The sequence below is a fragment of the Chanos chanos genome, chromosome 11 (genome assembly GCF_902362185.1).
Source record: "Chanos chanos chromosome 11, fChaCha1.1, whole genome shotgun sequence".
NCBI lineage: Eukaryota > Metazoa > Chordata > Actinopteri > Gonorynchiformes > Chanidae > Chanos > Chanos chanos.
This window is the reverse complement of record NC_044505.1, coordinates 21,463,698-21,487,128: the sequence shown is the minus strand read 5'-3', so window position 1 is coordinate 21,487,128 and position 23,431 is coordinate 21,463,698. Positions and strand designations below refer to the sequence as shown.

Sequence of the window (23,431 nt, the reverse complement as noted above, 5' to 3'; positions counted from 1 at the left end):
TAATTTTCCTTATTTCATCTGTTAAGTGCCGCTACTCCAATAATGCTCTCCTTCCCTCCCTCTTCTCCTGCATGGATGTGGCTCATCTGTTCGAGCATGAGTGTCTGGCTTGAATGTGGCTACTTTCTTCTTACTTTCTTCCCCCCACCCTCCCTGTCATCTCTCTCTTCACCATCATCCCGATGGTGGCTGCGGCTTCGTGTCTTCCTGCGCTGCTGTGGCTGTGCCGTCCACCCCAGCTGAGCCCCATGCTGTCTTGTCATTCTTCATACTGCCTACTAGTTGTGTTTTCATTTTTATTATCACTGTGTTGTTTTGTAATTTGCCCACTGGGCTGGCACCTACTGCACGCCTGGCTGGCCTAGAAGGGGTCTCCTCTGTTTGTGGTCCTTCTCAAGATTTCTCCTATTTTTCCCTAGCGTCTGGGTTTTTTGAGGAGTTTCTTGCCCGCTATGTGGATCAAGTCAGGGGGTGCCACCCTGCTCTGTTTGTTGTAATCCTGTGGGCATGTAAAGCCCTTTGAGCCTGTAAACAGTGGGCTTTAAATAAACTTAAACTTGAACTTAATGAGTAAATTGTTTTTTTTTTTCTTTTGATGGACAGAAATGGTGATCACCATATGGATGTTGGTTTTTGTGTCTGTGCCTTTCTGTCATGCTGAAGGTAGGTCTGTCAGTCTGTAAAATCCTACATCCATGGTTAGAGTTTGAAGTTTTAAGATTTGAATGGGCAATTTATGATCATGTTCCCACACATTCTCCTATTTCCAGATAAATTCTCTGTGCTGGTCCCTGATGATCCAGTTTCAGCCAAGCTGGGAGACTCTGTGATCTTGCCCTGTAGTCTCTCTCCTTCCTTCAGTGCTGTGGAGCTGGAGGTGCGCTGGTACAGACCCAGCAAATTCAACACTCCAGTTTTATTGTTCAAGGATCAGAAGATCCAGGAAAGTCCTGTAGACCCTCAGTACAGGGACAGAGTGTCTCTGATAGGGAGACTGGAGGAGGGGAATGTGTCTCTGAAGCTGGAGAACATCACACTGTCAGACAGAGGAGAATATATTTGTCACACTAGTAGTGCAGACTGGTATGAGGAGGGTAAAACATTTCTGACAGTAAATGGTAAGTGGATACAGTAGCAAAGGGGCGTCTTGTGTTTGGCTGTTATTTTTTTTTCCTGAGAGATGTAAGGAAGTACAAAGACGTTGGTCTAGACACTCTGATGGAACAGAAATTTTCATATACGTAATCTCTGTCAGACTCATCAAAGCCCTGTTTATTTTCTGAAATTTGCCATAAATCAGACAATTTTAAGATCACTGTTCTGAGATTCCTAATGATGTCATTAGAAATTTTATGATTTTAATGACATTGAGACATGCAGGAATTGAAACAAATGTAATCATATATTTGTTGAATTACTTTTTTCACAAAAGAATGAAAACAACCTCTGCTTATTGTTCTTTTTCTCTCAGTCCTGGGCCCTGTACCAGTCCTCTCATTCACTGAAACAGGAGGTGGATACTTGAATGTGACATGTGTGTCAGATGGTTGGTCTCCACAGCCCACAGTAACCTGGAGAGACAGACAAGGGGAAGCGATCAAACAGAACAGTAATGTGATGTACATGAAAGGTAACTCACGCTTCAACACAGTAAACACAATGTAAGAAATGTTGACGATTCTAAAAAAGGGAAGCAGATTTAAAGCTGTGAGGTGTTCTGGTGGTGCTGTGGCACACTGCATGATGAAATCTCAAAAACAAAACAAAACAAAACACAGACTAAGTCTGGAATCACAAAAAATCCAACCTTCTGTGTAATTCAGTCAAGCTCCTCCCTACATCATTGTTAGGAACTCTTATGCTGGGCATTGAAACAACATTGTCCTCTCTCTGCAGTAAATTCCTGCAGAGATTGTACTTCCCATGTGGGTAAGGAGGCAGATTTTAGTATTGGTTTTTCCATACTGACACGAAGGTCATGTAACTTTTGACAATACAGGGAACTGGTGATTACAAAAAAAGGAAGACTGAAAATAAACAAGGTGTTACATGGAACTTAAATTACATATGTTTCATTCATTGGTGTATTATAAGTAAAGTGTTTTTAAAACATGTGAAACATGACAAAATTATTTATCTTTTTTCTTCTTTTATTTTTTTTGTTCCAGATACTGAGGATCTGGTGAGTGTGAGTTCTTGGCTGCTTTTCTCTCCCTCTGAGTCAGAGTGGATCTCCTGCTCTGTCAGTTTATCTGATCAGGAGAAGAGAGAGGGAAGAATTGTACCACACAGGACAAAAATATCAAACTGTGCAACACAGCCAACAATGTTGGAGCCCACAGCATCCAAACCCTGTGAGTCCAACATGATTAATGAAATCATCTGTGGACTATAGAAAAGCATGCTCAAAAGCAAGATTGTTCATCATCCCCCATAAAATTACGCTTTGTTTCACTTAATGACACACACACCTGTCTCAGATATACCGACATTTTTAAACTGAAGTCTTTGTGTGTTTGTTGAAGCATGGAGAGCATTTATTATCATGCTGGTCATCAGTCTGTTGGCCTTCAGTGTCTTATTCATCCTCCTCTTCAGCTTATACAAGAAGAGAGGTAAGGAGCTTATACTTATGTATATTTAAATTCATAGACAGCATTTAAGTCCATGCATTGCAGTGCCAAAAAGTTTTGTGTCTTGGACAAAAAAAGTCTATTAAACAGTCAGTTGCCTTTTCTTCAGATAATGCATGTTTGAATATGTATGATCATGTGCTGAACTGTTTCTGCACCATGTTTCATACATAACTTTCTACCGCATTCCTTCAACAGATCCTCAGAAACCAGTGGACACAGAAGCAGCAGGTATGTGGCAGTCAGTCATATAGACCTGGGTAGTTCCCCAGAGCACTTAAATGCACAGTTTGTAAAATTACAGTAACTACTACAGCCCTAGCGTTTCAACAATATCCTGAAAATGGCTTTTTTTTAATCAGTGGTTAGGGTCAGGATTAGATCTATCTTATCTTGACATACTAAATGAAGACCAGAACTTTCAAGTCAATAGAAACATCTTCTCTCTGGGATGTCACTTTATAGTTTTAATGCTATACTTTATTTTTGTGTCCTAAATAAGCCATTAACAAGGCATCAGATTATCCGTGATTTCACAGCACAAATTAATTGGACATTCATAATTGAATTATGAAATGCATTCGTTGAAACTAATTCATAAATTTTACTTAACCAAAACATTGTCAAGCATTTCACATAATTTCAATTTTTCAGTCTCAGCAGAGAAAGCAGTTTCAAACAGTGGTATGTTTGTCTTTGTTTTTATTTTATGGTTTTGACTTTATCACGATCATCTATACACGGTGTCATTCTCTTGCTCCATTTCCATTAGTTAATTAGAGACGTGTGGTTTTATATGTGTTCATATGGAAGATGTACAGTATGAAAATTTGAATGGAATGCAGCCACATACAGAGTATTGGATATACTTGAAAGTGTAATGTGTAGAAACATGATACACATAAAAGAAAAAAAAATGGCATACTGATTCATGATTCAGTTATATTTTTGATTCTGTTGTGCATCATTTCTGACCTTTATTAATGATAAAAAAACCACTGAACAAGTTCGATCTTCCTCCAGGCCACCACGATGCAGAGATGGGAGATGAATCTTTTTCCTTTGCAGAAATGCAGCCACTGAAACAGGAAATTGAAGATGAAGAAACTAGATCACAAGGTACATGTCTTTATAAGCAATTTTACTAACAGATGGAACAGAACTCATACGTTTGTCACATGCACTTTGTTTTTTTTTTGTTTTTTTTTACAGTAGATTCAGTCATTCAAAATATCCATGTGATGTTATAAATTACATTGTCACAAACACCTCCCAAAGAAAGTCAAGGAAAGTTGTACTCTCTCTCTCTCTCTCTCTCTCTCTCTCTCTTCCTCTTCCTCTCTCTCTCTCTCTCTCTCTCTCTCTGTGTGTGTGTGTGTGTGTGTATTTGTGTGTAATGAAAAAGAAAAATGTGAAACAGAGACTGTGATGAAGAAACCAGAAACTGCAGACAAAGAAACCAACACGGACACTGCTGTAATACCAGGTAGAAAGTTAACCGTTGACCTTTACAGTAAATAGAACCCACTGGTGTCACAAACTAATGTATCAGAATATAAATGATTTTGGAAATTCACAAATCAAAAACATATCAATATAAGGACAGGTTAAAAAATAATTTGTGTCTGTTTTTGTACAGGCTGGGACAAGATGCCTCTTTCAAAAGGTAAGACCACACACAATTAACCTTTAGCACACATTGAAGATAAACTTAATGAGTTGTGCATGACATGCTTTTTTTTTTCTTTTATTCAATCCTTCAGAGCGCCTCACACTGGACAAAACAACATGTCACAAAGGTCTGACAGTTAAAAAGAAAGGAAAGGAAGTGAGCTTTGACAAAGGGGTTTTCAAACATTCCATATCCTCTGAATCCATGGTTGATGTTCTGTGTAAAGAGATGTTTAAGTCAGGCTGTCACTACTGGGAGGTGATTGTGTTAGATGTAAAAAAGGGTCCTGTCCCTAAACTGTCCTGGTATGTCGGTGTGACTTCTCATGAAGAAAAGGAAAGAAAGAAAGAGTCATTAACTCCAGAGAATGGCTACTGGGTTCTCCAGTATGAAAGAGGGAAAGGATTCTATGTAAATACTGGCCTTCCTACCCCAGTGTTAGTAAGAGACTCATTCTCAACACTGGGGGTGTATTTAGACATGTATAAGAAGACTCTGTCTTTCTATGATGTGGATTCAAAATCACATCTTTACACTTTCACTGAGGTTAAGTCTGAAAATGTATTGACTCCACTCTTCAGTCCTGGAGACAGATGTGATCATTCTCTGACGCTAAAGTAAACTGCAGATAAATGACTATAGGAGAGAGTAGAGGATAGATGGAAATGTTTTGATAATGACTGTGTGCGTTTACTATGAGAATTACATGTCACAGTCTAGTGAAAAATATCCATGACATGTTTATCTCCCACATAATCTAGAAGAGTATAGACTACAGGTTACTGCTTCATGTACTGGTATATACCAATATCACTTACCTAAGGGATTAATTTTCAGATTGATAACAATGTCAGCAAGTCAGCTCATGTGAGAATAAAATAATCTGTATTCATATTTTACTTCTCTGTGGACACAATGAGCTGTCAACAGGATGAAACACTATCTGGAATTCATGGCAACATGTTTAAAGCTGTGTGTAATGTTAATGCTTATGATATATAGAAAGTTAAGAACACCGTTTGGGAGATCATCAATGGTGCTGTCTGCAGAACTCATCACAGATTATATATTTACTTTCAGTTTTGTGTTAATATTGATCATGTATGATCTTATGAAGACTGCAGAACTGACAGATTGTAGATCAAAATACGAAGACTATTCGTGTTTTGATGTTTCGTCATTAATTTGACTGCACAGTCGGCCTTCAGTCTCCGTGGGTTCCGTATCGGCTGATTCAACCCACCGCGAATCGAAAATATTCGGGAAAAAAAATTCCAGAAAGTTCCACCAACCAAAATTTGTATCTGCTGCGCGCCGAACACTATTCTGAAGTGAAGTGATGTCTAGGCATACCCTGCTGTAGCCTCCAGCCATTTCACAGATCCTCAGTCTCTCTCTAGCATTCATTGTTTGAGCATGGTTCGTCTCGCGTCTCGTTCGCCTCGCGTCTCGTTAGGGAGAACTAATATTTTCTCTATTTATAAATATATTTTATATAGTACTTGTATTTCAAATATCCTGCATTTCATTCTACGTATTTCTCTTTCGGGTCATTAAACGAAAGCAATATGTAAATGCTGAAAGAAAGAAAGGTTACGTTGTTGCTGACGTGTAGTATGTATTTACTTTAACTGTTTATCGGCAAGAACGTATAGTTCACTTCAGGACTGGAAAAAAAAAAACTACCAAATCATTTTTGGTTCGCCCATGTAGCACTCTCAGCATTTACTGGCAACTTTCAACTTCTTTCAACACTTTTACGGTTTAATTGTTAAAAGATAATTAGTATTAATAAATTCAGTGTTTTTAAGGTGCGGTATTCATAATTGCCAGATCTCGTAATTATGAGAGATTTTCTCATAATTACGAGATAAGGTGTCTAATTTTTTTCTTTTGTGAATGCATTGCGCTTCCTTGGTGCGTAGATTGTATGCAAATATTACGGCACCCTATATAAGGGTCTTGAGCATCCGCGGATTTTGGTATCCGCGGGGGCGTGGAACCAATACTCCGTGGGTTCTGAGGGCCTATTGTGCATTAAATTAAATTAAATTAAATTAAATCCTTCTAGACTTTTATTTTTTTTGATGAAAATGAATCAGAATTAACTTTGTTGAGCAATATATATATATATATATATATATGTGTGTGTGTGTGTGTGTGTGTGTGTGTGTGTGTATGTATATATATATATATATATATATATATATATATATATATATATATATATATATATATATAATTTCTTCAGTATTTTCATATTAGTTTTTATACTTACTCTGTTAAATTTGTGCTGCTACTACTACTACCACTAATAATATTAATAGTAATAATAATAATAATGATACTACTACTACTACTACTACTACTACTAAGAAGAGGAAGAAGAAGAAGAACAACAAGAATTTCATTTGTAACTTACTTATTTGACTCATTCTGTGCTTTGACACAGAGTGGACACAATCCATAATCCCATCCATGTAGCACATATAAACTACTGTTACATTTTTTCTCCAGGCAATGTCCTGCTTTTTCATATTGAATTATTTGTCAGTACTTCTATCAAGACTGTGAAATTTGGCCCCCTGCTGGTCATTCTGTGTATTTCATGTCAAATGCTTTTGTTAGTGTTTGATTTTGCCATGTGCTTCTGTTTGTCCCTGTGTACTCCTGTACCCACCCCCCACCTGATCCCTATTATTACCTGGTTTGTTTCCTCCAATAGTCTGTCTTTGAAGTTAATTGTTCTGTGCATTTAAGTCCTGTGTTTGTACCTGTTCTTTGTAAGATTGTGACTGCTTGTTCTATGTGCCTGTCTGTGTGAGATTTTGCCAACTGTGATTTGAAATCTTGACCATGTTTACCTTGACCTGTTTTTTGGATTTGTTTGCCATGTGGATCACTGGCTTTGACCTTTATTGAACTTGTTTTTGATCTTTTGCCCAACAATTTGGATTTGTTTGCTATGTGTATTTGTGGTTTTGAGCTAGGATTGGACGTTTTTGAGATTGTTTACTGATCTTTTTGAATAAACCTAATTTTACATACTGGGTCTGCGACTAGGTGTTGGCCTGTCAAACCTTGCAGTTATTATTGCCTCTTGTTCTTTGTGTTTATTACCTTTTGCATAAGAATGTTTATTGACTGAAAACCAACCTCGCAAAATAGTATAAATAAATTGTATTATACCTTTTGTGGTTTGACATAAGAGTAGGGATATTGTTAATTATTGTTATAATATTGCAGTTGCCTGCCTCTACATACTCCTGACACATGACCAGATCTTTGGCATTTTTAGCAGTTTATAGACATCAGTACATGGTTCTTACTGCGTAACTCAACGGTCCCATCATAACCCTAGCTGGCAAAAATTCCTCATCAATCAAAATGTAACGATACTGATAGATTATCTCTTTTTCTTCCCAAATATTACATGTTGTAGTTGTGTTGCTTTAACAACCTCGGCTTTTACAACAAAGCTGTCTACTGCAGTTTAGTATCCCTCCAGCACAGCGATATCTCACAGAGTTTCTGCTTGATCAGCATCTCTTTGTCTTCAGTGCTTCTTTTAGTTTCAGAGGGTTATGAACCAAGTACATTCAATTTTGCCATTGTATCATACACCTCCTTTATCTTAGGGCTCAATTTTCACCTTCAGTATCACTTTTCACCTGCAGCTGTGCCTATGTGTTCTCTTCCTTTTCTGTTATCCAGTTACCAGTTGTGATTCATTACTATTCAAAATTCCTTCTTCCGTCTTCAGTTCCTGCTCACTTCCTGGACAATCGTCATTTCCTGCCACCTCCGCTCCACTCCTCCTCCAGGTTCCTTTCCCGGTTGTTCATTGTACTTTTATTGAGGTCCCTAAATCACACACACCTGAACATAATAAACCAATCACTCGTCTTCAGCAGTCACCCACACAACGCCTCAAGATGACGCACACACACACACACCATTTACATTACAAAGCCAGCTTTTTTTTTTATCACAGTAATAATAGTAACTCACCATGAAAACTACACAGCAAAAACAGATTTCTCTGAAAAGTTTCAGGTTTTTTATTTATTTTTGCAGCATTCAGTTACCTTGAATGTTTTGAGCTCACTGAATATTTAGGGAGTTGGAAATGTAGTGCAATGAGTGAGGTAATCAACAAACACAAATTCCATATAGAATTTGTATTTGTACGGAAATTCTATGATTCTGTGAGGAGAGGTGTAACTTGTTGAACAAAGGAATTTCCCTACCATTGCTTATTGTGAGTAGGTCTAGTGGCTTTTCATCAAGTACTTATTGAAATCATTATCAGAAATATAGTGACCAATGTCAACAATATTATGTACAGACAATTTAATTTAGATACTATTATCCAGAGGTTTTCCCATTAGAATTCATAACAATTGTCATGCATCTCATTCATATACACATATTTTATGTGCTATATTTTATTGCCAAAATCCTTAAAAAGACAATACAGATCCATCCCACTAGTAGAATCCCTAAGTTGTTTGGCACTGAATGGGTATAATAGTAAGTGTCCAATTAAAGTGAGAGTCAAGACAAATGTCCAAAAATATATTTAATTGCCACAGCACTCTGTACACACACACACACACACACACACACTTATTGCTCCACACAATACCGTGGGGTGTTGTTCTACATGGACACACACACACACACACACACACATACTTACTGCTCCACACAATACCATGGTGTGTGGTTCTGTATGGAAGGATCATTTTCACATACAAGGTATGTAAACAGTGCTGACACACAACACGCATTCCCTCGCGGCAACTCAACAGTACAAAGGCTCTCAAACAACCGAGGAACAATTAGAGTGAGCTTATCATACACACATATATTATCACAACTGTGATGTCACAGCTTACTATTATTAGCACATTGCGTAAAAAAAAAATGACATACATTGCAACACAGACATACATAATTCTGACACATAAACACAGAGAATATTGCCAACCCTTCCCTGAGTCCCATAGTCCACAGCAGGGCCGGCTGCAGGGTGCAGTGACTGAGGGGGAATTTGAGATTTGCAAGGGGGCAAACGTGTACATTATCATTAGGCTTCAGTTAAATCTGAGGGGGCAAACATTTTATCTGCCCCCGCCCCCGTCCCACACCAAAGTAGAACTGAACTGCTTTCCATTATGAGATTTGGAGACTGTGGGGGTTTTCTCATTACTCTGAGTCCCATGAATTTGCATTGAGGCATTAAAGGCCAATAAAGGCTGCAATGCACTAAAACAGACTGAAATATGAGGCAACATCAGATCCACAGAAAGGTGGCGCCAGACTGATATGTTTGCTGATGTTGAGATCCGGCAGAGCCTGTTGAGTCACTGGGGCAGAGTCTGCAGTGGGAGAGGGAGAGGCAGCAGGAAGTAGATTGCGCAACGGGAGTCACCGCAATCTTCACTGCCTCTAGCTTGAGCTGCCGTATTTTAATTTCTTTCTCCGCCTCCAACTCCATCCGGCGAACCTCTAGCCTCCGGTTAAGCTCCACTTGGAGCGCATGTTTCTTTTCGTCCGACCCGACCCGCAGTCACACCAATTGCACTCTTAATTGTTGAGGATCACAACCACAGGACAGGGAGTCTCTGCTCTGGGTCACAGTGGACCCAAAGGGTGGCAGTCTCTGCATCAGTCTCAGTCTGCACCCCTCCCTGAACTTCAGATTGCTCAGCTGCAGAAACACCTTCCTCAGCACGCACAGGCAGACCCAGCGCAAACACTCCGCTCCACCAGACCTTCAGACACGGCCAGTTTTTAAACACTTTTTTCAATGCCTGCCTCCCAACGGCAATGCCAAAATGCCAGGCCAGCAACAAAAGATTGTCCTAACGCACATGTCTAGCCATACCACAGTAAGGTTACTGAGGAACTCCTCTACACCGAACTGAACAATGCACTAAAATACCGCCCACCAGGCATAAATATGCAAATGCACAAAATGTGCAAGGCTACAAGAAAGCAAAAGAAAACAACCTAAAACAAAACAAACGAACACAAGGTGGTAAAAAAAGAAAGACAAAAACAATTCTGGGAGAAAAAAAATATCGCAGACCCGGAGAAAGTGCTACGTGCCATGTGTATCAAGGTGTCTAGAGGTATGTGTAGGGGATGCAGCATAAAAGTATTCCACCACCAGTGCTAGTCTGGGACAGTGCATATAAAGAAGAACACGGAAACGGGAGCAATGTACAAAAAGGAGTGCGATATATTGATAATATTTACTAAATAACATTTAAAAATATATACAAAATATTTACACTTACAAATACACACCGAAAAGAGGGGAGAGAGAAGGAGGCGGGACGTGACACCAGGCCAGACAGAGACTGACAGCTGCTTTACACCACAGCTAGATACATGCGTCAGGAGAGTATAGTGAGAGAAGCAAGGAAAGGAAGATGCACATGAAAATGAGACACATAAGGGTTTGGATGTTTGTCTCTGAACCTTTCTGTCACGCTGTAAGTAATTCTGCATCTCACTCTGACCAACTCTGTTTACACAAAACCTGATAAATGTGTTATATTGTCAAGACAGAGTCCATCATTTGATTCTGAAGAAGTATACAAGCAATTTAAGAACATGCTTATACAGCTCTCCTTTCCTAAATCCGGAGATATTCTCAATGTGCAGTTTTGTCCTGTGATCTCTGTGTTGGTATAGGCCCAATAAATTCCACACTCCAACTCAGTTAAACTATTAAACACAGATCCAGTAGACTCCTGCAGAAACTCTGGCAGGGAGTCTCTGATAGGAAGTGTGAGAGAGGGCAACATGTTTCTGAAACTGGAGAATCTCACACAGGCAGACAGAGAAAAAAAGTCTATTAAAAGAACTAGGTATGACTATGGGAACAATATCACTCACAGTAATTACAGAAACAGCTGTGGAACAAATTTATTTAGCTGGTTTCTGTAAGATAATAGAGTTCACACATGAACTTTGGTGACCCATTAGTTGAAATCATTTAATGGCGTTTTGAAAACACAGACTCTGAAAGGTTTTAACTCCCAGACAAGAATCCCAAACAATGCTTTGAATATATATAAATGTGTTTAACTACAAAAACAAAGGAAAAGACAACACTCCACTGACAATATACCAGATTGAACTGTCAAAAGCTTCTTGTTCTTGCTGCATTTTTTTAAGTCAATATAATGTGAAAAGCATATTGTACTGTTAAGGATACTGTGTTGAACCAGCTCAAAAATGCTATAACAGTCTTTAGAGTTTCAATATGCTTCAACATCCTACCAAAAGAGGAAAGCACGGGAATTTTCTATTTGAGAAAGGTTAGATTTATGAAGTAGCTGTAACTGAAGAACAAGGACTTTGTGAGGATTGCATATCTTGAAGAGGAAAAAAAGAGAAATACGGGGTAGCTGACTTAATTGTCTGTGATTAAAGGATAACCGGGTAGATTACTACGATCATTTTCTTAGATTTGCAATTTATGTAGATCATAAAAACGCAATGAAAATTCACGTGACGAAATTTTCGAGAATTACTCTTCTGACTCACCCAGAGCGAAGACCACAAACCGAAAGCGGAAGTACACCGGACTCAGAAAACCACACCATAACTGTGATTTAGATTAACACACCTTGTCTGTGGTTTAGGTTTAAAAATGTATATCTACACACGTTTGGAATTTTAGACCGGCAGTTATTAATCAACGATTAAAGTATGATGGATTTCCGTGGTGAGTAGACTGCTTTATGAAAACCTTTGTACATTTGTGCAATAATCTATGTCAATTAGACATAACGAAAGCAACGTCCGTCCGTTTTTCTGCAAGGTCATTTCAAGTCTTTTTGTCGGACTGATAATAATAACCACGCTATAAACCGCATACTATATGTATGAGTTACGGAAGAATTTAAGTTTTGTCATTTAATGTTTTAGACAAGCTATTTCAATTGAAAAAGAACAAAAATTCTACTTGATTTGTTGCAAGGAGAACCAAATTTATCGACGTTTAAAGGAGCCATTCAACAGGTGTAAATGACGGGTGATTTATACTTCAAAGATTTCTCCGAAATTCAGGCTTATTCGTATTAAAAAAAAAAAACAAACAAACAAAAAAAAACATACAGAATGGTACGGGTCATCGTACAACCTGCAATGCCCTGTTTACCGTTAGGTTTATTATTAACTAGGTCAGTGTAATATTAACATAAGTCGGCTAAAGCATTTGCGTCCTCTAACGGTTGTTTTCAGTACATATATTTACTAACTCACTAAACTACCTTCCCAGTCTTCCCTTTCATTGGCAAATCATTATCCACTGAGCTTCAGTCCGTATTAAAACATCACTAATAAAGAGCATGCTGAAGCTCGAAAACAGTAGTCAACATGGCTATACATATATAGTCATTCCACTACTGTCTCTATCTTTTTCTTCATCAACAAAATACTTCAAGTTACCAGGAGAATATTTCTGTGATCATTTTGTCATTTTATTTTCTCTGGTCTTTTTTTCTTGGCATTTAGTTTTCTTAGACGTTCGGTTTGACATATCTTAACCTCAACCTTCAGATCAGTTGTCATTGCGGCCAATGTCAGCGTTTCGCTGAATTTGTATAACTGCAGTTACCTTTTTTTAACTATACGCTTGGAACGAGCCATAAAGATAAAGGTATTTTCTAATTATTAACACATATAGGAGATTTTACAAATTTTACGGTCAAGTCAGGTTTAAGTGCTGTTGTGGAGATGTGGAGCACACTGCATAGGTGACTGTCATCTTGAATCTCAATCAGCGTGTCTTCAGCGTCATAAGAGAAAATGTTTGCTCACAGACGTAGCTTATATGGGGCAGAGCGAGCTCATCATTTTGGTGTGGCGCTTTTCCAAATATAGGCCTATTACGGATCTCCAGGAACAGGGTAATTTCAGAGTAGAGTCGTGGATAAACCATTACACATACACACGATGGAATTTCACCACTATTTCAAGAGGAATGCCTGAATTTCTCCTTGATGAGTGATCTATGTCAAATCACATTGATAGTTTTCACCAGCACATGGCTGAGAAAGACTTGTGATGTTTCCTTTCGTTACGTATCTTTGTGTTATATTCCCCTATTACACCAAATGACTTATGGCAAATCAAACAGACACACTTGCCTCTCAGCTCGGTGAAAATGTATTCATTTTGCTAACATGGCTGGAATCTCCTGCATTCACTTTTGGTTTCAGTTCTTTGGAACCTGTTATTCTGAAAGCTTACTAAAATTCTGTGGAGGGGAAGAGAGGAACGAGGAGAAGATAAGAAGAAGAAGAAGAAGAAGAAGAAGAAGAAGAAGAAGTTTATTTAGAGCCCAATATCACTATTTATAGTCACAAAGGGCTTTACATGTCTATAACAAAGTCAAATCAAAATTATATTATGCATAAGTTCGAGAAAATAGATAAGTCTTTAGTCTCATTTTAAAGGTATGGAGAGAGTTTGCCTCTCTAACTTCTGTAGGTAAACCATTCCAGAGGAAGGGAGAGCGGTAGGAAAAGGCTCGGTTGCCAGGATACTTCTTTTTAACTCTTGGAATGGCTAATAGTCCAGAATCTTGAGAACGCAGGGTGCAAGGTGGGTTATAGGGTGTAATTAAGTCAGACAAGTAGGAAGGCACAAGCCCATGTAAAATTTTATATGTTAATAAGAGGACCTTAAACTCTGCCCTTGCATGAATTGGGAAGCAGTGAAGGGAAGCCAGGACAGGAGTAATGTGATCAAACTTCCTCGTTATGGTCAGAATTCTAGCAGAAACTTTCTGGACCAGCTGAAGACTATTGGGACTAGAGGCAGGCACGCCAGTGAAAAGAACATTATAGTAATCGAGGCGAGACGTGATGAATGCATGAACAATGGTTTTTGCATCAGTCATACTTAGAAAGGGCCTAATTTTAGCTATGTTACAGAGATGCTAAAAGGCAGGTTTGGTTGTGTTCTTGATATGAGTGAGTAGCGAGAGACTAGAGTTAAAAATCACACTAAGGTTCTTAGCTGAAGAGTTTTGAGAAATGATGCAGTTGTCAAAATTTAGAGTTAGATCACTAAAAAGATGCTTATGCGTAGGAGGACCAGTGACCAGCATTTCCGTCTTGCCTGTGTTAAGCATCAGGAAATTTGAAGACATCCAACCCTTAATAGCACAAAGACATGCCTCAAGGTTAACCAATTCAGAGCGGTCATCGTGCTGGATAGGTAAAAAAATCTGAGTATCGCCAGCGTAACAATGGAAGTTAATGTTGTAACTATGAATAATGTCACCCAAAGGGAGCATGTAAATAGAGAATAGAAGAGGGCCAAGGACTGATCCCTGAGGAACACCATAGTTAAGCTTATGCTTAAGAGAGGAGAGGGCATAGCTATTAGTTTTTGATAATGTGATTTTATGTGATGCTGGCACCACCTACTGTGCTAAATGTTAGCCATGTTTTAAAAAATTTAAAAAAATTGCAATAGTGCAGCTCTGCAAGTGCCCTCCCTCACTTCACATGGAGACAGGGCGGGCGGATCATCTTTCAGTTCACCTGTTGGGTCATCATGGCAGCCAAAAATTGGTTTGCAAAACTGATGAGATTTTCCACAAATGTAGAAAGAAAGAAATACTATTGACACCAAAAACAAAAAGATTGTACTGTTGATACTGCTTTAATAAATAAATTGTTTTAATAGAAAATAATACTGTATGCAAACTGTATAATATGTAAAGAGGTCAAATAGACTAAACTGCTACATTAATAAACTGTATATTTTGTTTCCATGACGAACCTATGTTTCTGATAATGACCAAATTTGTGTTTTAAATAAGCAAAAAGTCCTTATTTACTTTAACATTAAGTGTGTTTTGGCAACTAATGAGTAAATTGTAATTTTTTTTCCTTTTGATGGACAGAAATGGTGATTGCCATATGGATGTTGGTTTTTGTGTCTGTGCTTTTCTGTCATGCTGAAGGTAGGTCTGTCAGTCTGTAAAATCCTACATCCATGGTTAAAGTTTGAAGTTTTAAGATTTGAATGGGCAGTTTCTGATCATGTTCCCACACATTCTCCTAGTTCCAGATACATTCTCTGTGCTGGTCCTTGATGGTCCAGTTTCAGCCAAGCTGGGAGACTCTGTGGTTTTGCCCTGTAGTCTCTCTCCTTCCTTCAGTGCTGTAGAGCTGGAGGTGCGCTGGTACAGGCCCAATCAATTCACGACTCCAATTTTATTGTACAAGAATCAGAAGATCCAGGAGAGTCCTGTAGACCCTCAGTACAGGGACAGAGTGTCTCTGATAGGGAGTCTGGAGGAGGGGAATGTGTCTCTGAAACTGGAGAAACTCACACTGTCAGACAAAGGAGAATATGAGTGCCATATCAGTAGTGGAACTTGGTATGACAAGGGTACAACATCACTCACAGTAAATGGTAAGTAGATACAGTAGGTCACTGCAAGTAGAGTCTTAGATTTGACTGAATTTCTCTTAAAGATTTAAGAGAGTACAAAAGCTTTGGTTTCAAGCAATCCACCTTTCTGTTGGATTTTCTTTTAATCTATGTGAGCTCTGTCAGATACATCAAAGCCCCATTTCTTTTCTGTGTTTCTCATAAATCAGTTGGTTTTAAGATAACTGTTCGAAGATTGCCAGAAGACATCATCAGACATTTTATGACTTAAAATATCATTGAAACTTGCAGGAATTGAAATAAATGTAATAGGATCATATTTGCACAATTGGACTTTTCACAAAAGAATGCTTATTGTTCTCTTTTTGCCAGTACTAGGCTCTGTACCAGTCCTCTCATTCACTGAAACAGGAGGAGGATATTTGAATGTTACCTGTGTGTCAGATGGTTGGTCTCCACAGCCCACAGTAACCTGGAGAGACAGAGAAGGGAATGAGATCAAACAGGACAGTAATGTGATGTACAAGACAGGTAACGCACACTTCAACACAGTGAACACAATGAAAGAAATGTTGACGATTCTTTAAAAGGGAAGAAGATTTAAAGCTGTGAGGTGTTTTGGTGGTGCTGTGGCACACTGCATGATGAAATCTCAGAAAAAAAACAAAACAAAACAATACAGAACAAAACAAAACAAAACACAGACCAAGTCTGGAATCACAAAAAATCCAACTTTCTGTGTAATTCAGACAAGCTCCTCCCTACATCATTGTTAGGAACTCTTATGCTGGGCATTGAAACAACATTGTCCTCTCTCTGCACTAAATTCCTGCAGAGATTGTACTTCCTGTCAGGGTTCCTGCGTGACCTGCTCTCTATTGTGCCCCTGCTGGTCAGGTCTGGTGACAGCTGTCATTTGTTTTTGGTTTTGTCATGTGCTTTTGTTTATTTTGGTCTTCCATGTGCCCTGGCCCCGCCCCTCACTTATTGTGCTCACCTGTGTCTCGTTGAAGTAGTATTAGTCTGTCTATTTAAACCCTGCCTGTTCTACCCTTTGTTTGTCAGTTCGTACCGCCTTCCACAGTGTGTCGTCCTAGCCTTTTGTTATCCTGATTGTCTTCTGTTCTTGACCTCTGCCTGTTTTTTGACTTTTTGCCTGTTGGATTTTGCCTCTTCTGCCTGCCTGCCTGCCTTGCCCTGTACCTGCTTTTGAACATTTGCCTGTCTCTGGATTTTGCCTTTGCCTGCCGTTTTGGATTGTTTGCCTCCCTCTGACTGCTCTGTGGTACGACCTCTGCTTGTTTTTTGGATTCCGCTTTCTGCCTAGTGTATTGAAAGACTTCTGCCTGGCACAATAAACATTTTATTTATTCATCAGTGAGTCTGCAACTGAGTCCCCTGTTTTCCCTGACAACACGAACTGACCATAATGGACTCAGCAGACTCCAGCCAGCTTCGAGAGGCTCTCTCTCGACAGGGTGCAATGTTGGGAAGACATGAGGGCCATTTTGCCAACGTTAACCAGACAATGGAGGCCTTCTCTGCCACCCTGACCAGTATCACTTCCCAGTTACAACAGATCCAGCTGGCACTGAAACCTAGCCATTCACCACCAGTAACGTCATCCGCCCCCCAGCAAACCCCTCCAGCTCAGCTGGCCCGAGAGCCCCGTCTGCCACCACCTGAGTCATACAACGGCGAACCAGGAACCTGCAGGTCCTTCCTCTCTCAGTGCTCTCTGGTTTTCGAGCTCCAGCCCACCACCTTCCCCACTGATCGAGCCCGTATTGCATATGTCATCACTTTGCTGTCTGGTCGAGCAAGAGAGTGGGGAACGGCAGTGTGGGAGACTCGGGCTCCATTCTGTGACAGCTACCAGGCATTTTGTGATGAGATGAGGAAGGTCTTTGATCGTTCCCAGCATGGGAGAGAGGCCGCCAGAGAATTGCTGAGAATCCGGCAGGGAGTCCGCTCAGTTTCAGATTATGCTATCCAGTTCCGCACTCTTGCCACCACGACCGACTGGAATACAGAGGCCCAATATGATGCCTTTCTGAACGGTTTGTCCGAGGCCATTAAGGACGAGCTAGCCACCTGTGAGCTACCAACTGGCTTTCAGCATCTGATAGATTTGGCCATACGAATCGACAACCGCATGAAGCAACGTCGTCAGGAGTGGATTACTGAAGGAGCACGGGGTCCCTCCAGGTTTCATATGTTCACTCGCCAGCCTGAATCAGGGTCGTCTGCGCCAAGTCATCCGTCACCATCGACTGTCACCCCAGAACCCATGCAGGTCGACCATGCCCGTCTGTCCGTCTCAGAGAGACAAAGGAGGATCAGCACCAATTCCTGCTTGTACTGTGGCCGGCCCGGCCACTTTGTGTCCACCTGTCCAGTAAAAGCTAAACGCTCACCTTTGAACACAGGACTACAGGTGAGCAATACTCCGCTTTCCCGGCCCTCTACCACACGTACTCTTTTACCAGCTTACCTTGTCACTGACGGCCATAGACACATTATTTCAGTACTCATCGACTCTGGGGCAGAGGGGAACTTTATGAATGCAGGTCTGGCCGCCCAACTTGGCATCCCTTCCACTCCGCTGCAGTTCCCTGTGGAGGCCAACGCACTAACGGGAGTAAGGCTTGCTCGGATCACTCACACAACAGCTCCGGTGAGGCTTCTCATCTCTGGCAATCACTGGGAGAACATTGTTTTTCATTTGATTGATTCACCCCAGGCATCTGTTGTTTTAGGCCATCCCTGGCTAGCTCAGCACAATCCCCACATTGACTGGTCCCACAATAAGGTTTTAGAATGGAGCTCCTTCTGTTCGAATCACTGCCTCCGTGCTGCTCAGGCTCCTTCAACCCCGGTTCCCTCGTCTCCAGAGGAGCACCCTGACCTGTCCTCAGTTCCCCCTGAATATCGGGATCTCAGCATGGTATTTAGCAAAGCACGAGCCACTTCTCTGCCGCCTCACCGTCCATATGATTGCGTCATAGAGCTCCTTCCAGGGACTTCACCACCCAGAGGCCGCTTGTACTCCCTGTCGCCACCAGAGACGGAAGCCATGAACAGGTACATACAGGACTCCCTAGCAGCTGGCATAATTCGCCCTTCTTCTTCCCCAGCTGGGGCGGGGTTCTTCTTTGTCGGCAAGAAGGATGGGTCTCTCCGTCCCTGCATTGATTACAGAGGCCTCAATGATATCACTGTGAAGAACCGCTACCCGCTACCCCTGATGTCATCCGCTCTTGAGCTGCTGCAAGGTGCCACAGTCTTCTCCAAGCTTGATCTCCGTAACGCCTACCATTTAGTCCGCATAAGGGAGGGAGATGAGTGGAAGACTGCCTTCAATACACCATCAGGCCACTATGAGTATTTGGTTATGCCATTTGGTCTCACTAATGCCCCTGCCGTCTTCCAATCCTTTGTTAATGACATCCTTAGAGATATGCTAAATCTGTTTGTCTTTGTCTACCTGGATGACATCTTAATATTTTCCAGATCACTCCCTGAACACATCCAACATGTCCGACGGGTGCTCCAGCGTCTCTTGGAGAATCAGTTATTTGTGAAGGCGGAGAAGTGCGAATTCCACAAGAGCACCATCTCGTTCCTGGGCTATGTGATCACGGCAGGAGGGATTCAAATGGATCAGCAAAAGATAAAGGCGGTAGAGAATTGGCCCCAGCCCACTTCCCGTCGCGACTTGCAACGGTTCTTAGGGTTTGCCAATTTTTATCGCCGCTTCATTCGCAATTTCAGTACCCTGGCAGCCCCCCTCACCTCCCTGACTTCATCCAAACTGAGATTTTGTTGGAGCCCAACTGCCGAGAGGGCATTCTCTGAGTTGAAGAGGCGGTTCACCTCGGCTCCCATCCTCATCCAGCCTGATCCTGCCCGCCAATTTATTGTTGAGACTGACGCATCTGACGTGGGAGTGGGTGCCGTTTTGTCTCAGTTTTCTGCTGTGGATGGTAAGCTACACCCCTGTGCCTTCTACTCCCACAGATTAACCCCCACGGAAAGTAATTATGACATCGGAGACCGGGAGTTACTGGCTGTCAAACTTGCTCTGGAGGAATGGAGGCACTGGCTCGAGGGGGCAAGTTCTCCTTTCTTGGTTTGGACTGATCATAAGAACCTTGAATATATCAGGTCTGCAAGACGTCTCAATTCCCGTCAGGCTCGCTGGTCTCTCTTTTTTGCTCGGTTTAACTTTACCCTGTCTTATCGCCCTGGTTCCAAGAACAGCAAACCAGATACCCTCTCTCGTCAGTTTCAGGCATCTGAGGACACCCCGGAGGTCACTACAATTCTCCCCAAGCGATGTCTGGTCGCAGCTGCTCGATGGGATATCGAGTCGGTGGTCCGATCTGCACAGCAGGGTGAGTCTGGACCCAGCTCTTGTCCTCCTAACCTTTCGTATGTTCCTCAATCTGTCCGCTCCCAGGTTCTCCAGTGGGGACACTCATCAAGACTTTCCTGTCATCCTGGGATCCGACGTACGGCTGCCTTCATCAGTCGGATGTTCTGGTGGCCTTCCATGAGGGACGATGTTCATAGCTTTGTCTCAGCCTGCCCAGTCTGCGCCCAAAACAAGTCCTCCAACCGACCCCCTTCAGGCCTACTACAGCCTCTGACAGTTCCCAAGAGACCCTGGTCCCACATAGCACTGGACTTTGTGACTGGATTGCCTCAATCTAATGGTAACACCACCATATTAACTATCGTGGACCGTTTTTCTAAATCTGTGCATCTGGTCCCTCTTCCCAAGCTACCCTCTGCTAAGGAGACTGCCCTCCTCCTCATTCATCATGTTTTCAGGCTTCATGGTTTACCCACGGAAGTAGTGTCGGACAGAGGACCACAGTTCACCTCTCACTTCTGGAAGGCTTTTTGTAAGTTGCTTGGAGCTAAGGTCCATCTCTCCTCTGGTTTTCACCCACAGACTAATGGCCAGACTGAACGGGCCAACCAACAACTGGAAGTGATGCTCCGCTGCCTGTCCTCCCAAGAACCCTCTTCCTGGAGCCAACAACTTCCCTGGGTTGAATATGCTATTAACTCCCTACCCTCTTCCTCCTCTGGTCTGTCCCCTTTTCAGTGTTGCCTGGGCTATCAGCCCCCTCTGTTCCCTGCCCAGGAGGAGGAGGTCGGAGTCCCTTCAGCACAAGCATTCATCCGGAGATGTCTACGGACCTGGAGGCGCGCTCGGAGGGCCCTGCTTCGTTCCACAGCCAGGATAAAACTACATGCTGATCGTCATCGCAGCACGGCTCCACGCTATCGGCAAGGTCAGCGCGTGTGGCTTTCCGCCCGCGACATTCCCCTGAGGGTGGATTCCCGCAAGTTGGCCCCTCGTTTCATTGGTCCCTTCCCCATCGCCAAGGTGATCAGTCCTGTCGCTGTGAGGCTGAGACTGCCCTCCACTCTCCGTCGTATCCACCCCACATTTCATGTCTCACAAGTTAAGCCCTTCATCCGCAGCCCCCTCTGCCCTGTCCCCAAGCCCCCTCCTCCCCCCCGCCTCATTGATGGCTCAGAGGCCTTCACGGTGCGCCGTTTATTGGATGTGCGGCGCCGGGGTCGCGGACTTCAATACCTCGTGGACTGGGAGGGCTATGGTCCCGAAGAGAGGTGTTGGGTCCCAGCTCGGGACATCCTTGACCCCACACTCATCCAGGAGTTCCACCGTCTCCATCCCACACCACCAGTTGGGACGCCAGGAGGCGCCCGTAGGAGGGGGGGTACTGTCAGGGTTCCTGCGTGACCTGCTCTCTATTGTGCCCCTGCTGGTCAGGTCTGGTGACAGCTGTCATTTGTTTTTGGTTTTGTCATGTGCTTTTGTTTATTTTGGTCTTCCATGTGCCCTGGCCCCGCCCCTCACTTATTGTGCTCACCTGTGTCTCGTTGAAGTAGTATTAGTCTGTCTATTTAAACCCTGCCTGTTCTACCCTTTGTTTGTCAGTTCGTACCGCCTTCCACAGTGTGTCGTCCTAGCCTTTTGTTATCCTGATTGTCTTCTGTTCTTGACCTCTGCCTGTTTTTTGACTTTTTGCCTGTTGGATTTTGCCTCTTCTGCCTGCCTGCCTGCCTTGCCCTGTACCTGCTTTTGAACATTTGCCTGTCTCTGGATTTTGCCTTTGCCTGCCGTTTTGGATTGTTTGCCTCCCTCTGACTGCTCTGTGGTACGACCTCTGCTTGTTTTTTGGATTCCGCTTTCTGCCTAGTGTATTGAAAGACTTCTGCCTGGCACAATAAACATTTTATTTATTCATCAGTGAGTCTGCAACTGAGTCCCCTGTTTTCCCTGACACTTCCCATGTGGGTAAGGAGGCATATTTTAGTATTGGTTTTTCCATACCGACACGAGGGTCATGTAACTTTTGACAATACAGGGAACTGGTGATTACAAAAAAAGGAAGACTGAAAATAAACAAGGTGTTACATGGAACTTAAATTACATATGTTTCATTTGTTGGTTTATTATAAGTAAAGTGTTTTTAAAACGTGAAACATGACAAAATTATTTATCTTTTTTCTTCTTTTAATTTTTTTGTTCCAGATACTGAAGATCTGGTGAGTGTGAGTTCTTGGCTGCTCTTCTCTCCCTCTGAGTCAGAGTGGATCTCCTGCTCTGTCAGTTTATCTGATCAGGAGAAGAGAGAGGGGAGAATTGTACCACACAGGACAAAAATATCAAACTGCGCAACACAGCCAACAATGTTAGAGCCCGCAGCATCCAAACCTTGTGAGTCCAACATAATTTTAAATGAATGAAATGAAATTATCTACAGACATGCTCAAAAGAATGAATGCTCATCCACTATAAAATTAGGCTTTGTTCTACTTAATAATACATCCATGTGTCATATATACTGACATTTTTAAACTTTAAGTTTGTGTGTGTGTGTGTGTGTGTGTGTGTGTGTGTTTGTGTGTGTGTGTGTGTGTGTGTGTTTAAGCATGGAGAGCATTTATTGTCCTGCTGGTCATCAGTCTGTTGGCCTTCAGTGTCTTATCCACCCTCCTCTTCATTTTACACAAGAAGAGAGGTAAGGAGTTCCCATTTCTATCCAGTTTAAATTCATATACAGCATTTAACTCCATATATTGTGATGTCAACAAGGAGTTGTGCCCTGAACAGAAAAGTCTAATAAACAGACCACAATATGTGAAAAAAGCCCAGTAAATCGTTTTTTTTCTTCAGGAACAACATGCTTGAAAATATATGACAACCTATTGAGCTATTTCTGTAGCTTGTTTCAAATAAACCTTCATATTCCACATTCCTTCAACAGATCATCAGAAACCACTGGGCACAGATCCAACAGGTATATGGCAGTAACTTATGTTCCTCTGTAAATTTAAATATGCAAATTGTAAGCTTATAAAAATAAATAACATGAAAGCTTTATGTATATATATATATATATATATATATATATATATATATATATATATATATATATATATATATATATATATATATATATAAAGCTTTCATGTTATTTATATATATATATATATATATATATATATATATATATATATATATATATATATATATATAAAGCTTTCATGTTATTTATATATATATAAATCGGTGATTAGTATCTGGACTACATCTTTCTTATCTTGTTATAATAAATGAAGATCAGTACAATGGAAACATGTT

The 23,431-nt window shown here is 41.4% G+C and overlaps 3 protein-coding genes across 3 annotated transcripts; all 3 read left to right on the top strand.

The window, feature by feature from the left end:
- The first annotated feature begins 605 nt into the window (after window positions 1-605).
- LOC115823842 (butyrophilin-like protein 2) lies at window positions 606-2,887 on the top strand. The gene is made up of 6 exons (XM_030787864.1): window positions 606-663; window positions 771-1,118; window positions 1,472-1,630; window positions 2,169-2,354; window positions 2,526-2,615; window positions 2,832-2,887. Exons 1-6 carry the CDS (start codon window positions 606-608, stop codon window positions 2,885-2,887), a joined length of 897 nt encoding a protein of 298 aa, XP_030643724.1.
- A 403-nt stretch (window positions 2,888-3,290) lies between these two features.
- Window positions 3,291-4,926, top strand: LOC115823841 (erythroid membrane-associated protein-like). The gene is made up of 5 exons (XM_030787863.1): window positions 3,291-3,317; window positions 3,657-3,752; window positions 4,039-4,119; window positions 4,273-4,299; window positions 4,397-4,926. The coding sequence occupies exons 2-5, from the start codon at window positions 3,674-3,676 to the stop codon at window positions 4,924-4,926; spliced, it is 717 nt and encodes a 238-aa protein (XP_030643723.1). The 5' UTR covers window positions 3,291-3,317; window positions 3,657-3,673.
- A 6,988-nt stretch (window positions 4,927-11,914) lies between these two features.
- Window positions 11,915-23,101, top strand: LOC115823840 (butyrophilin-like protein 8). The gene is made up of 7 exons (XM_030787862.1): window positions 11,915-12,052; window positions 15,248-15,307; window positions 15,409-15,762; window positions 16,114-16,272; window positions 22,319-22,444; window positions 22,716-22,808; window positions 23,055-23,101. The coding sequence occupies exons 1-7, from the start codon at window positions 12,037-12,039 to the stop codon at window positions 23,099-23,101; spliced, it is 855 nt and encodes a 284-aa protein (XP_030643722.1). The 5' UTR covers window positions 11,915-12,036.
- The last annotated feature ends 330 nt before the right edge of the window (window positions 23,102-23,431 follow it).

Bases quoted from the DNA above. Each gene is read 5' to 3' on its own strand.
- LOC115823842 (XM_030787864.1), top strand. From the start codon at position 606: ATGGTGATCACCATATGGATGTTGGTTTTTGTGTCTGTGCCTTTCTGT. The intron at 664-770 runs GTAGGTCTGTCA...TCCTATTTCCAG, and splicing joins GCCTTTCTGTCATGCTGAAG to ATAAATTCTCTGTGCTGGTC. The intron at 2,355-2,525 runs GTGAGTCCAACA...TGTTTGTTGAAG, and splicing joins GCCCACAGCATCCAAACCCT to CATGGAGAGCATTTATTATC.
- LOC115823841 (XM_030787863.1), top strand. From the start codon at position 3,674: ATGGGAGATGAATCTTTTTCCTTTGCAGAAATGCAGCCACTGAAACAG. The intron at 3,753-4,038 runs GTACATGTCTTT...GTAATGAAAAAG, and splicing joins TGAAGAAACTAGATCACAAG to AAAAATGTGAAACAGAGACT. The intron at 4,300-4,396 runs GTAAGACCACAC...TCAATCCTTCAG, and splicing joins CAAGATGCCTCTTTCAAAAG to AGCGCCTCACACTGGACAAA.
- LOC115823840 (XM_030787862.1), top strand. The intron at 16,273-22,318 runs GTAACGCACACT...TTTTTGTTCCAG, and splicing joins TAATGTGATGTACAAGACAG to ATACTGAAGATCTGGTGAGT. The intron at 22,445-22,715 runs CAAAAATATCAA...GTGTGTGTGTTT, and splicing joins GAGAATTGTACCACACAGGA to AAGCATGGAGAGCATTTATT.